The sequence below is a fragment of the Siniperca chuatsi genome, linkage group LG18 (assembly GCF_020085105.1).
Source record: "Siniperca chuatsi isolate FFG_IHB_CAS linkage group LG18, ASM2008510v1, whole genome shotgun sequence".
Taxonomy (NCBI): Eukaryota; Metazoa; Chordata; class Actinopteri; order Centrarchiformes; family Sinipercidae; genus Siniperca; species Siniperca chuatsi.
In genome coordinates this window covers 20929568-20944394 of record NC_058059.1, presented here as the reverse complement: position 1 = coordinate 20944394, position 14827 = coordinate 20929568, and the positions used below count along the sequence as shown (strand labels likewise).

The 14827-nt window shown below is 40.6% G+C and overlaps 1 protein-coding gene across 2 annotated transcripts in view; it reads right to left on the bottom strand.

Annotated features, from left to right (window-relative positions):
* Nucleotides 1-10: 10 nt before the first annotated feature.
* The window catches only part of stxbp1a (syntaxin binding protein 1a), a 36839-nt gene continuing 22022 nt past the window's right edge, over nt 11-14827 (bottom strand). Inside the window, exons 10-20 of one of the 2 annotated variants that reach the window (XM_044174951.1) lie at nt 14212-14319; nt 14026-14086; nt 12962-13027; nt 12768-12848; nt 12343-12481; nt 11499-11608; nt 11114-11215; nt 10573-10658; nt 9104-9258; nt 7264-7421; nt 2779-2905 (exon numbers count right to left, since the gene is read on the bottom strand). In XM_044174951.1, the coding sequence (XP_044030886.1) occupies nt 7312-7421; nt 9104-9258; nt 10573-10658; nt 11114-11215; nt 11499-11608; nt 12343-12481; nt 12768-12848; nt 12962-13027; nt 14026-14086; nt 14212-14319 (1018 nt within the window). In that variant the 3' untranslated portion in view covers nt 2779-2905; nt 7264-7311. Of the gene's footprint in view, nt 2906-7263; nt 7422-9103; nt 9259-10572; nt 10659-11113; nt 11216-11498; nt 11609-12342; nt 12482-12767; nt 12849-12961; nt 13028-14025; nt 14087-14211; nt 14320-14827 lie in introns of both variants that reach the window. The other variant, XM_044174952.1, reaches the window with a different exon arrangement.

The following is a 14827-nucleotide window of genomic DNA, read 5'->3' as shown; positions in this document are numbered from 1 at the left end:
AGTCTTTAACTTAATGGAAGCCAATTTATTAGACAGCCTTAGTACATATTAGGTACACATGGAAGTATTGTTTGTGCTTCAACACTCTGCAAACATACAATCCCAATAAGTTAAAACAGTTTCAGGACAGACTAATGTATCGTCATTTTTCTCATAAATAATTTTGATATAAATCAATTGATTTGACAGAATAAACCCTATACAACAGCAAATTATAATAGAAAAAATAAACACAAAGTCAAGCGTTTGCATCACAGAAAACGCATTATAGTGCAATATACAACTTGTTTGGCCAGGAAAGAAGGGGGACTAAAAGTGAAAAGGGTGGGTTGTCTTTTTTGCAAAGCCATTCACCATTGAAGGGTTTTACATTGCACCAGAGGAGGAAACAGACAAAGAAAATATATATATTAGTTCTTTTTCCCAGTTGAAGACTAACAGCTACAGCTAAACATCACAAACACGGCGGCTTCACATTGGCATTTTTAAAGGAAAAGTATCACTACTTCACAGTCAGAAATATCACCAGTCAACAGTGAGACGCTAAAACAGCAACATATGGCGTATACACAACACTACTCAGTGCATGGCCCAATTAAACATTACTAACCAATGATAAGACTTATTCTGACAGGATACAATACTGAAATACAACTGGCCCTTTTTAATATTATTCATTAAATATCAGCAAGCAACGGCCTTTTCGACATTAAAACGTGAAGTTTCTCCGGACAAAGGAAAATGTGGCAAGTAACGTTAAATACTTTACAGTCTCGGCAACCGGAGGAGGGATGATTCAATTGGAGCTCTTTCTCTTTCGACGTTTGCTAAACCAAGCGTTTTTTTAAACGTATACTTAACCGGAAATTGATGTTTTGAGTATCAAACACTCTGGAACATCGCCTCCGCCATTTTTCGCTCGTCGCGATGGGCGTGTCAACGGTCGCAAGCTAGCGAGTAAGTTCAGCTTGCTCATTAGCAAACATTGTGTAAATAAGCAACCTGCACTTTCTCCCACAGTTTACGTGACGTTGTGCCAAGCAACACGTCGGTTTTGTTTGTATCTGTGATCGTCGAGGCCAGGGACAGCAAAGACGGATCCCAGAAAGTAGGCAACAACAAAGCTTTTTTCCTCATTTGCATAAAGTTAAACATTTTCAACTTCATGTAAACGAAGCTGTTCGCGTGGCTGCCTGGAATCCCACAATGCCCTGCGAAGCGATTCGATCGTGTCCATTGGCTCTTAACTGTTGTATAGTCTATGCTCTTGTACCATAGAAAAATGAATGGGGCGATCGGTGGTTCTTCACCTTTACAAGATGGAACGTTGCGAAGGACGGCCGCCAAAGTTAGTTTGGATACACGATGGTTTCACCGCGAACAAATTGTATCAAAACGTCCGTATAACTTATACCACTCCTGAAGCATAGTCCGCTTATCCTCTGTCCAACTATGTGCCCAGTATGTTCCAAACAGTAGCCTAATATTTCCATCAAAATATGGATGAAAAGACAGCTATCGTTTGTTGCTAGCGAAGTTAGCCGTATGCGGTTTTTCGTGCAACTAGCATGTTGGAACACAAACAACGGCTATGCACCTGCCAGTTAACAAACGGAAGCTCCACCTATTCAAAAGATTTGATTAATTTACATTCCAAATACATATATAAACATTTCTTAACTCTTACCCACATTTTTAGAGTTGTTTTTTTTTGTTGTATATATTATCATTAAAAGGAGTTTTCGAGATTATTAACCACTTTATGCTCATTTTGTGGGCTGCAGTTAGTGGTGATGTTTCATACTGACTGCTTATAATATTCTATCCACCACATTTAAATCAGTCATAGTAGACAAAATATTAAACACACATCAGAGTATAATGCATTAGATTTACATTCCCATAGTTTTGGTAAGGTAGGCTATACCTAATAAACTTGCAGCTGAGTTTACAGACCGTTGAGTAGTGGATAATGCTTCAGGAGGGGTTTTGATTTTTTTTTAAATAGTTTTTATACTTTTGATACTCAAAACAAGTATTTAAGCTCAACATCTTAGGAAAAAGCTAAATGCGGCTCCCAAAACATCCACATGGGATACAAACACATTAACAGTCCACACAAGTCCAAGCATGCTACTGAATACGGACATCTGAAATGGGCAGTGGGGACTCCTCTCTGATGAATATATTTTTATATATATATATATTGCATGTTGACTGATATGATATATTTTACAACAGCAACCTCTCAAACTGCACATCCCTCCTCCACCCGCTTCCAATAAAACTCACACCAAGGAGGAAACCCAAAGGAACAAACAAGAGAAAATGTCTACCTTTTACACATTCTAGCAGGTTTCATAGCATACAATATTACATTTTGGTACTTTCAGTTTTAAATGGCCTTCTGTTCTGATATTTAAACCTTTTTTTAAATAAGTTTATTTAGTTGCATCCATTGTAAAACATGAGAATACTTGCAACAATTTTATTCTTTGATACAACATATCTTTTTCTTTTTTTTTAATCATCTAAAGCCCCTTTCGGACTCGACGTGACAACGGCACCACTGCGCTCTGAAACCCATTACTTCCAACGGCTTTTCGTAAGTTCAACTAGACTGAAGTTTGGGCGCAGAGTGTGCTGAACCGCGGTGAGTGCAGCGCAAATCATGTTGTGTCTGAAAGGGCCTTAAGATGTCTTTTTTTTTTCTTCTCAAGCAAGATGCATACACAATTAATGTAGAATTTTTGGGGGAAGGATACAGAGGTAAGATGGGGGGGGGGTTAAGGTAAAGAGGAGAGTGATGTAATATGGGTATTTTAGCTTGTCACTTCCTCTTCTGGTTTGTTCATGGCCTTGAGCTGCTCCAGCAGGCTGGTGGGGGTGAAGATTTCGGTCGATCCTGGAGACACGCACATGCATAGAACACACACAAACACATGCACAGTGTTAGATCTGCACGTTTGGAAAGAAACCGATGAAAAATGTGTTTTCAGCTCTTGCTATGAATGCCTACGGCAGATGAGGGCAGTCTCACATAATGTTGAGAGTAAAAATAGAAACACTGAGCAACCCAAAGTTATAAAATCATAATCAATTAGCCAGCAGGTTAAAATGGATCATGTATCGAAGAGTTTGAAAAACTAATTCTAATGGTGCGAGGTAACTAAGTGCTTTCACTGTAATTAAGCACAAGTTTAAGTGCTTTGAGTATTTCCAATCTGAGTGTTTTTCTATCCTGCACTTCATTTCAGAGCGATACTTTGTACTCCTTTATTTCACTACAATTATCTTACAGCTGCAGTTACTAGTTACTCTCTTCATATTCAGATTTTGCGTTCAACAGAAGAAGTCATAAAATATCTTCTTAATCTTGTCTTCTAAATATTGATATTTTCGAATGTCCTAAAAATTGCCTTGCTTCAGTGAGTTTTAGACATTAATGAAGAGAAACGTGTCAGCTTGTAGAGGAACATGTACTCTTAACTGATCTGAAAGCGGGAAAATCCCACAAACTAGAGGTATGACCTCGCATGTGCAAATTTTAGGATTTTTGTTTTATTTCATATCTCCAGTTATCTATCTGCCCATCTCTTGTTTTACAATTGAAATATTTTAATCTTGATATGTCTGTAAAGGAGCACATAAACCTCTTCCACCTCTGACTGATACTCCTTCACTCTACAAACATACAGCCTGATACAAACTCATGAAGCCGTGTTAAATCACATGCAGCTGAACGCTATGGAAGCACACAAATCAGTGACGGCACCACACAGCTGTCATAAATCTGTGAGCAGAAAGCAGCAGGTGGGCTAGTAGAAATCCTGCAACACCAAAAGTGTCTACACAGCACAGCCAATCGGGTGTTAGAAAAATGTGCAGATGACCGTGTGGGCCTTTTAATTAAAGAGCATGCAGACAGCTGAAAAACACTGCTAGAAAAAGCAAAAAATACAGCAAAAACCAAAGCAGATCTTCTCTACATGTCATGAAATCCAAAACCAGAGAGTTAGGTCTATCGTCTGCCATAAATATGAATGAAAATGAAACTCAGTCACCCAAATAACACAGGGATGAACTGTTATGACAGCTGAATACACATTTCAGACATTGTAAAACTTGAAAGGTGCTAGGCTGGAGTAAAGCAAACTTTTTGCAAAATTTTTTGTCGTTGCCAGATTTACAGATGGATTACTGTCATTTTAATTCTCTTAAAAAATAAAAAGGCAAACAAACCATTTGATTTACTCCTCACACCTGTTCAACATTATCAATAGTAGTTGACCTACGTTGGTTTGTTTCTGTTGCAAAGCTGCATGTTTCTCCCAGTTTGGTTTGATTAGCTGCTTTACCTCAAAGACATTCACCTACGGTTAAACTAAACTTGATCCTATGAGGGGTCAGAACAGGAAGTGGAGGTAGTTAAAGGTAAAAACAGAAGAGAAAGAGGCAAGCCCATCTCGAGTTGAGTCGTTATGTTGATGTGGGGGTTTAGTGTGGGGTCACAGAGGTCAACGTCGGACTGGCCTCGCCTGCTTCTCTGCTGTTCCCCAAACACACAGCTTCGTGGGCCTTTTTTTGCCCCAGAAACACAACACTGTGACATTGATCTCCAACGCTACTAAATTATTATTGTACATGGCTAGGTTTAGATCAAAACAGCATAACAAAAACAAAGACTTGTTTTAGTAAGTGATGGCCATTTTGCTCAGGAAGTGTTGAATGCGGCAGTATGTGTGGGAGCGGCCATACTGCTTATGGTGAGAGTTGCTTGCTGAGAAAACCATGAAACCAAAAGCTGGTTTGTAAACGATATCGCTTTAGCAGATTAGCTAGGAATGAGATGGATGCCCAGGACTACAATATTCTCCCTTTAGTGGGTTCAAGTCCAGCTTGAAATGGGAATGTGTAGCTTTGCTAATAAATTACAGAAACATGTAATGAGGTGGTCATAGATATTTATGCAAATAGGTATTATATATTACCTCCGCCAACAAGGTTATGTTTTGAATGTTCCCAAATGTTTGTTCGCAGGATTTCTCAAAAACTGATACATTCAATGAAATTTGTTGGAAAGCTCAGCAATGGTCCGAGGAAGAACTGATCACTGTTTGGTGCAGATAGTTTCACCATGTGTCCATTTACATAGCACTTTAGTTTCCCTTCACTCCTTCAAAACAAATCTTGAATCGATTTTCTGAAAAACTCTTTCAGCACTATAAATTTCATCCTATCTGAACCAATTCTGGTACATAACATATTTGGATGACTCCAACAGTTATTCTTTTTTTTTTTTCATATTCCATACCATTTTACTGTAAATAGTTGCCAAATGTGTTACTCTTAAATGCATTTAGACAACACATGCATATATCAACTATGAGCAATCCTGCTCAATCTGCACAACTGCAAAGGTTTTCATTTAAATGGCCTCATGAGCCTCACCTGGTAATGAACCTCACTCAAAATTTTGAACAATTAATCTATCACTGTGTGTATTTGAATGTGGATTTAAACATTTGTATTTTTAAAATAACAAATTTAGAGGACTGTTCAGCTGCTCTTTGAGTGCTTTCTAGTTCTGCACAGGTTCTTTTGAATGTGGTATGTGTTTGTGTTCCTGCATCAACCAGCTGAAAGCTAATAGTCTGCTAGTTACTCGTGTAAAGGATGAGAAATGAAGAGTCTCCTACAGGAGGGGGGGATTAGTGGCAGCTGTTTGACACGTGAGGCATCTTTACTTATTAGGTTGCTAAAGCGTATCAGGTGGAACATTGCTACACTCCCAGACTCTGTCAGCAGAGAGGCATCATAGAGGCTGTGATACAAAGGGCAACTTTTTGGGCAACTGAACTGAATTCTTCTGAAATTATTATTGTTACCTCACTGTTTCCCATCTGTGTTGCCCCCAAAATTGCCCTGTGTGTCAGCACGCTTAAAGTATTATCATGACAAAGATGAACCGTTTGCTAATATTTAGCACTCTCTGCGGACAAGCCATGAGCCATGTGAGCATGTGATGGGAGGCTGAGCGACAGTGACATGGGCGAAGTCAGAGGACTGGGAGTCAAAAGACAAAAAATGAATAAAAACACAAGGAAAAAAGGAGAGCATCCTTCTTTGAAATCCAACATCAACTCAAGGACCTGTTCTGAAAGAAACCAGTAACAAATCAAGGTGATTGTCTTTTGCGAAGGGTTAACTAGAAAAATAATACGACAGTAAAAACTGATAAAGATGGATCTCGGGGGTAGATTAAATCTGGAGTGAGCGTTCAACAGGCTCAAAGGGCCTTTGGGTGGCTGTCGAGGGGCGATTTAATCCACCCAGCTGAGATGATGGGAGGAGGCAGCAGGGATGGGGTCACGACCCCCTCAGACATGGCCGCTCTTCAGCACAGACTTTACTTGGCCTGAATTCAAATGTCCACCCTCCGGACTCGAGGGCCCATACGGACTTATGTACTGTGACATGCTCACCATCAGCATGTCAGGTTTGCGAGGCCACATACGTAAGCCCCTGATAACACAGGCCTTGCACACATCATAACATAATTTTTTTTGATGCATCGTAGTGTCAACTTTTTGTCAGGGACAATGCAAAAAACCATTGTAACCGGTTACTATAACATGATACAGATGTGTTGCATATAGGATTTCTAGCCGAGGCTAATTTGCACCCTCTGTCCCTGGTTAGGTTTTTCAACATGATGCAAGGAATGTCTCATCATAACTTGTATGTTTTATGCATTTATAGATTTTATATTCTTATTGTGTCTGCGATTTAAAAAAAATAAAATAAACAATGCATCACATTCATATTGTAATGCACTGCGGATAATTCAATCAGCAAAGTCTGGTGTAGTCTGCACCCCGAGCGGACTCTCTAGAATTCTGCACAAAGTCCACAAGTCCCTTTGGGGACTTTATGAATTGTGGATTTTGGACTGTGCTCTGCAAGTGGGGTGAAGTTCAGATATTTGGATTCAGCCTTCCTGTAGGGACAGCAGACAGGTTACACCTGATTAAATAGCAGGACTCCCACTCTGATTGGCTAACTCTCAGTATACACAGACTGGAGCCTGATGGAGCGGTCCATGCAGTGAGGAGAGGTCGGGGGTGCCCATCCCTGAGGACACGGGGAGGAGGAGGGTGGAGTTACATAAAACAGTACTGAGTGTTCAAAGAAGAAGAAGGAACGAGGAAGCCCTTGTGCTGTGAAGGTTCAGAAAGGGCTTCTTTGCGCGGCTGCCTTTACTTTTTTCAGTGTGATTTCTCTCTCCCTCCCTCCCAATCTGTCTCTGCCTCACTCGGCTGAGGGGTCTGCGTCCTCAAAGGACACCCTAGTGGACTCTCGGAAGTCAGGGTGCTGCAGGTCCGATAAGAATTTGGTGGGGGTGAGCAAGTGGGTGGCACCTGTGGAGGAACAGAGGCGGCTTCACCACTCATCTCTCAGCACATGCCACGCCCCCTCCCCCACTCTCTCCAAAAACAAAAGAGATTAAAACAAGCAACCCGTCGTACAGCACATACACACAGAGACACACTCGTCCACAGACAGTTCACACACACACACACGCGTGCGCGCACACACACACACACGCTCGCCATGTTGCACAAACATACATAAATACATAAAAGTTGGAACGCACAGACACAGAAGAAGACATGGCGTGGCTGCAATTCAAACACAACAGTTGTTTTTAAAGACAACAGCTGAAGCAGAGCACAACAAAAACTAACAAGACACTTTCCCATTTATAACACAGACTGACTGGCGAAGCTTTAAGACATCAAATAAACAGTACAGAGGGGCGTAACATAAAGGGCTATTTTAACATAAGACATTGCACACAATAGGCAGGTTGTAACAGCTATCTGCAGCTAGACCTTCCACATACACGAGATTACACTGAAACAGCTTCAGTGCGATTGTTGTGAAATTGATGAAATTCTTGTTTAATGTGGATTACGCTGGCCTACGTGAGCTGTGTTGTGGGTGGGTTCTGTTTGCAAAATTTGATTTGTCATTTTGTATTTAAAAAGGGAAAGTTTACATGTTTATAGTAGATGCTAAAATAAATGTAAACCTGTAATATCAAACCACATTTAATCTTGTATTGATTATTAAAACTATAATTTATGTTTCTTAAGTCTAGCTTGCCAGTGGTGTGAGACATTGTTGTTTTTGTCAGTGATTGTTTTTTTTTGTTTTTTTACAAAATTTAAAACTAAACTTTCTTATAATCATTGTTTTGCTTGCTGTAACAAAAACTTAACTTAATTCCAGAATTCTTAAAAACTCGCATTACGTTGACAAAAGGTCAATTAATTTCACCCCATGCTTTGGCAAAGAAAAAATCTGATTCTGATGAGGCCAAATGTGTCGTAAAGAGCTTTATCTTTCTTTTTATGTACTGAATTTGCACTTCCACCTCAGGGTTAGACTGTCCATTCACTTCACTTCATGTGGCTCCCTCCAAGCTTCTCTTCCCCTCCATTTGTATTTTTTTTTTTTTTTAGCTGTGTCCCAGTTCAGAAGCTGTGTCCCTCAGAGGACCTGAAGGCCAGACTGAACCTTCCCCTGCTGGTCCAACCTCACACAGTCCTCTGAAAATGCTTCAAAGGACGTGGCCGCTGAATTAGGACGCAGCTTTTATCAGCTTTCACACTTTCTATAAAACATGGTCCACTTAGAGACACGTCCACTCTGTGCTACTTTAAAGAGTAACTTAACAACAAGCTGAAAAGCAGTGTTTTACTGCCCCTCGCATGTTGAAAGTTTCAAGTCTGTTTCACCTCTGACCACACCCAGCATCACTGATAGGTGTGGTTGGGTGTGGTCAGAAGTGTTGAACCTGTTGTTGCTCTGTTGAACCTGTAAGTGCTGCCCTGGAGTACACCTGTACATCACTGCAGCAAGGTGAGAAATTAAGCCACTGAAGGTCAGCAAAGTCAAGATTTTCAGGGGGTGTTAAGTTACTCTTTAAGGTTGCCGTGGGTGTATCTTTGAGTAGCCACATCCAAAGCCTGCACATATGAACCCTTGTTCTTGCTCTGGGCTTGCGCTCAGTGGCGCCTCCTGTTGCACTACTCACCAATGACGGCCTCCCACTTCCCATTGGCCTGTGTGACCTCATAGGCGCAGCGCATCTCGCTGAAGGACACGCCGCCGATGATGAAGACCATGACGCGTGGGCCAGTGCGATACTCTCCAGGTGTCTTATTCTTGTGCCAGTGGCCGTACCGAGCACTGCCAGAGCAGAAAGGAAAACAGTGTCACGTTATTACAGTTTTATAGCTCCTTTTTTTTTTTCTTGGCATCCTAAAACCCCTCCCCCATTCTCTCACGACAATATTTTGTGAATTGAGCTGAATTGACCACCAATATTATGGAAAGATGAGGAGGCAAAGTATGAAGAGCAATGTAATCATAATATGTGTGTATTCTATAGAAATTGAGTTTTGATATTTTTTTTAGATTTATTTCACCTGACGTCATTGTGTATTGTTTTTGTCCACCATGAAAAGATTATAGAAAACAAGACCACAAACTGGTCACATGTGACAAACATTCAATTTTCTTTTAGCTCTGTTTCGGTTCGGTTTTGGAAAAGTACGAGCTTTTCTCCACTATATTCACCAGCTAGTCGCTAACTTTGTCTGTCTGCCATTTGGTGCTGGGCAGGTAGTGTACAGTGCATTTTTCAGAGCTTTTTCCACTAAAAACAGCTGCCTGTTCCCGCCAAAAACCACACTATGAGAGCAGTGAGAGTGAACCAACGGCCAGAAAACCAAAACAATGAGCTGAAAGACACTACAAAGCTCTGTAGAGCTGAGGGAAATGTAATAATTCTGTGGGTTTGTCACTGTGAGCAACCCCTTTCATGTTACTGGGTGTGTCTGTATCTGTGGGGGAGGGACAGCAAATGAGGCAGCTCATTTTATAACGGCAGAGGATTTGATGCTGAATCAATACACGGCAGCAGCTTCCACACAGACAGGAGTGTAATGTTTAGTGAGGCTCAACGTGGCTTCATCACTCCCCCTCATAGACACACACACACACTCACATGCAAAGATAGGAAACATTTCAGCAGTGACTGTCTTTGTATCGTCTTTTAAAAACTTTTTTTACTCAGTGTTGGTGTCATGTTGCAATTATTTAAATGTTTGCTTATTTTTTTTATCTTCTGTGACTGCAGACAATTTCAGATTTAAATGAATCAGTTTAAAAATGTGGAAACGTCTAAAAAGTTTCAATTATTAGATGCTATGCTAATTAGTGCTGTATCCTCTATCGATGTTCTTCCTCATTAAAACATATTTAAGAGTTGGTGAGCGTCTGAGGTCTTATCATGCCTCCTAGCCTTGCACTGGGATCTGTATACGGCTCACTAACCTGCCAGTCATCAGTATCACCTCCCTGTATTGATCTATTAGACTCATCTCCCTTCCCAAATTACTATTGATCTAATACCATCATTTCTGTCTTCTTAATTTAAAAAGGGCTACTGCCATGCAACGAGGTGCCACGGTGTGTGTGTTTGTGTGTGTGTGTGTGTACCTGACTGCAGTGGTGCTGAAGGAGGCAGAGGAGCGGGTGGAGATGTAGGGGTAGTGTTTGGTGTCCAGCTTATCATCGATAGCATCCTGCAGGTGGCCAAAAAGACAAAACAGATCATTGTCAGCAATATTGTCTGCCTTAAACACGCACACAAACACACTTCAATAGGGGCTTCACAGTTGCGTCACTTCTCTTAGCAACCATGTGTGGCTCCTTCATGGAGGTCCATTGGAGAACTGGCTTTGCACAAATAAACGGCTAAATATAGGCTGGAAAATCAGATGTTTGACTAAGGTTGCTGTGGGAGTACGTCAACTGAAAAGTAAATAATTCTGCTAAATGAGTTTGTTGTTTTTGGATCTCTAATTTAGGTTTGCTTCATTACAGTGAGGATGTTTTTGAAACTAAAAAGCGGAGAATCTCCAATATGGCTGCTGGACAGCAGGTTAAATAAAGCCCTAATTGTCTTAAAAAACACGCACACACACAAATAAAAACGTATATGATAAATCAAATAGTGATTTAAGCCCTTCAAACACACCTCCATGATGTCCTTGACCAGTGGTGTCCAGCGGGACAGCTGATAGGTCTGCTCGCTCACACGTTCCTTCCTGTCTAGCTTCTTTCCTCGGCGGAGGGTGGACTAATGAAGGACAGAAGAGACAAGGTGGTGAAAGAGAGAACATGTAAAAAGGACAAAAGACATGATGGCCACAATCACCTGTATGTCTCTCATATTAGTTCAGCAAGATTTCCTTCACACGGTTTCGTCCATACAGAAAGTAAACGAGGAGAGGATACGGTACAGACATTGCAAATAAAGAGATGAAGAAGAAGAAGTAGAGGACAACGATACTGACAGAAAATGCAGGGGAGAGAGAAGAATAAAAGACAAAAAGAGGAGCGTCACCCAGTGACGGTCTTACATCTGTGACGATGGGGACGCCCAGGTGAGCCATGTTGGTGATGATCTCACTGTCCTCAGGGGGGATCTGAGCGTGCTGGATCAACTTGTTCAGGTTCTCCTCCGTAATACCTGAACACACACACATGCACAGGTCATATCTTACAGCTGTAAAAAAAAATTATGTTTACATTTAATATATTCAGCTTGTTCTGGGATGAAGGGGAATTCCTATTTTTTAACTTGAGTGCAAAAATAAAATCCTTTTATTAAACTAAAAATGTACACTATATACTTCCTGTTTATTACTCAAATTTAACAGCTTATTATAGCTGTGTAGAACTGTCAGGCTATGTCTGACCTGAGAAGCTATCTGGTTTTTACAGGTCTTTTTTCTGTATCTGTATCCTGTGAAACACAATTTTTTACCGACTTGCTGACTTACTGAAGCTGTAATCGGCTATAGTAATTTTTTTTCTTTACCTAGTGGTTATTAGTGACTGGCGAACTACAGTGGCACCAGCAGTGACTATTCCCTTTTGTACTATAGATGATTTTGTTTAATTTAAAGCTATTTATAATTTCTAAAAAAAGAAGTGACAGAAAAATTGAGAAATGACTCTAATGTTCATGTTTTAGATCACAACTATGTAGTGAAATACCCCGTTAATGTTCCTGTACTCTGAGCATTTCTGTACATTTCAACAGGTCTGTGTATAGTTACTAAATACTAGTACTCACAAGTCTGAGTTAATATTTAAAAAGTTGATCAGACAACAGCGGAAGCAACAACAAAGAGTACAAATCATTTACAGGGACAAACTTTAGATTTGATTTCTTTATGTCGCCTGTAGTCTCCTCCTTACCATTCTTGAGGAAAATGTAGAGCAGGATGATGCGGATCTTGTCGTATGTGCTGACGTTTGCATCCAGCAGGATGGGCACGATAGCCCTCATGGGGTCTTTGATCTTCTCTCCTTCAGCGTCTGTGCCCATAGCCAGATCCTGCAACAGAGACCTCAGGTATCATATGATGTGTCATGTAAAACCCTCAAATACACGTTTCCAAAGATTATAAACGCATTTGATTTTCAATTACTTAGGACTTCAGAAATCATTGTGTAAGAAATTTACACTGCATGAAAAATATTAGTTCAGTTTTGATAATTTCGTCCTTTGGCACAACGCTCCTCTTTGTTTTCTTTCCTCTCATACCTCTGCTCTCCTTGCTTGTTGTTTCCTCTCCCCTTTCTTCTCTTATCATCTACTTTCCTCCCGCCTGCCCTCTCACCTGTTCCACACGGCACAGCTTGTCCACTGTTCCCTGGTAATGCTTCATACAGTCCTCAGCCAGCTGCAGATGAGTGGAGTACTGAAAAACACAAAACACACAGGGTCAGCATACACATTTACACACACACACACACACACACACACACACAGACAGGAAAACTCACACAAACACTCATATAAAAACACACACACCTTGCTGAGCTCCTTTTGGTACTGAGGCATCTTCTTCAGCATTTGGGACAGGTCCCTCATTGTAGTCTGTTAATACAAAAACAAAAGATAAAAGTTCAAAACATAAAGCAGTTCTGTTTTAAAGTCTTGACCAACTAGATCTGATCACATTTAATAATACTGAATTATGAATTTAAGGTAATCCTGTTTGTCCTTTGCTACAAATGTCAAACAGAAACAAAAGATGAAAAACAAGAAACAGACACCTCAGGATTTATTTAATTCCCACTGTCAAGTGATTCTGACAACAATAAATAATTAAATGAAATGCTCGTCACATTTTCTGAAAATATTAAAAGCTGTGCAAATACATCTGCTGATGCCTCTGGACACATCTTCAGTGAATCATAAATCATAAAGGAATAGTTCAACATGTTGGGAAATAATTAGCTTTCTTGCAGAGTTAGATGAGAACATTGACACCACTCTCGTGTCTGTATGTTAAATATGAAGCTGCAGCCAGTAGCCAGTTTAGCTTAGCATAAAGACTGGAAGTAGGGGAAACAGCTAGCCTGGCTCTCTCCAAAGGTAACATAATCTGCCCACCAGCACCTCTAAAGCTCACTATATTAACATTATCTCATTTGTTTAATCCGTACAAAAACAAGTTGTGGTTTTACCAGGCTAGCTGGTTTCCAGTCTTTATGCTAAGCTAAGCTAACCACCTGCTGGTTTCAGCTTCATATTTAATGGACAGACATGAGAGTGGTATCGATCTTCTTATGTAACTCTCAGCAGAACAGTGAATAAGCGTATTTTCTATAATGTAGAAATATTCCTTTAAAATGTGAAGTCGATCTCTTCACCTGAAGTTACTGAACACACACCCTGTGCTGCCTAATTTGAGATTGTGTGACCCTTTATTGCTATTTACCTAAATGACTACATTAATTTACTTTTTTTGTGAATTAAAGAAGTTATCCACCATGTTAAGTAACGCTATAGTACCAATATCTTGGCAATGCTGTATGTTCAGACTATACAGATTAACTAATCCATATTTTCTGTAGCAGCTTCCTCTTTACCTTCTCCCCAGTGTTCATCCTCTTGCTGGCAGAAAAGTCCTTCAGCTGGCGTGTCACTTCCCTAATGACAAAACACAAACAGCAAAGGACAAACAGCAACACCTGAGAGAAAGGTTGTCATTTTGCTTAATTCAGTATCCAAAGACTTAGTGAAGAGATATATAAAGTGTGAAGACAAGTACTCACTGGGACACCTCAGCTATGTGTTTGTGTCTCAGGCTCACCCACAGGTCATCGTCTTCATGCAGCAGAACCTCCTTCTCACGAGAGTCTCCGATGCCACTGGTCTCATACCTGAAGAAAAAAAAGACACACATCCTGACGGAAAGACACTAATTTATGTTCAAATGTGTGATTGAAGCTGATATGAATATTTTATACAAAAATTCTGCCTGCTGCAGCTTTTGACGTGTGTAAGAATTGAGACTACTCTCCCCCTGTCGAATTCATACTTTAAAAAAAAAACGGGCTCAGAAGTCTCCCAATGAACATGGCCAGACCGGGACTGAACCCAGCCTCCTCCAACCGATGGAGGCCAGTTTGACGAAGGAATACAGTGCGGAGGTGATTTACAGTGGCTCCGACTAGCACTCTGACCCTGGGGGCCGTCGGAGACACGGTATATTCAGGCAGGGACAGGAGAGGCATCAAGCGGGAGAGGAGCGAGTGGAAAGACCAACCAAGGCGGTTTTGGTGAGTTTTATTTTGTTTCTGTCGAGTTTGAATGTGTGTTTTACGACAAGTTAACAAGGCACTTAAGATGGTCTTAGTTCGGTGAAAGAGAGAAACTTGAATTCAGAAG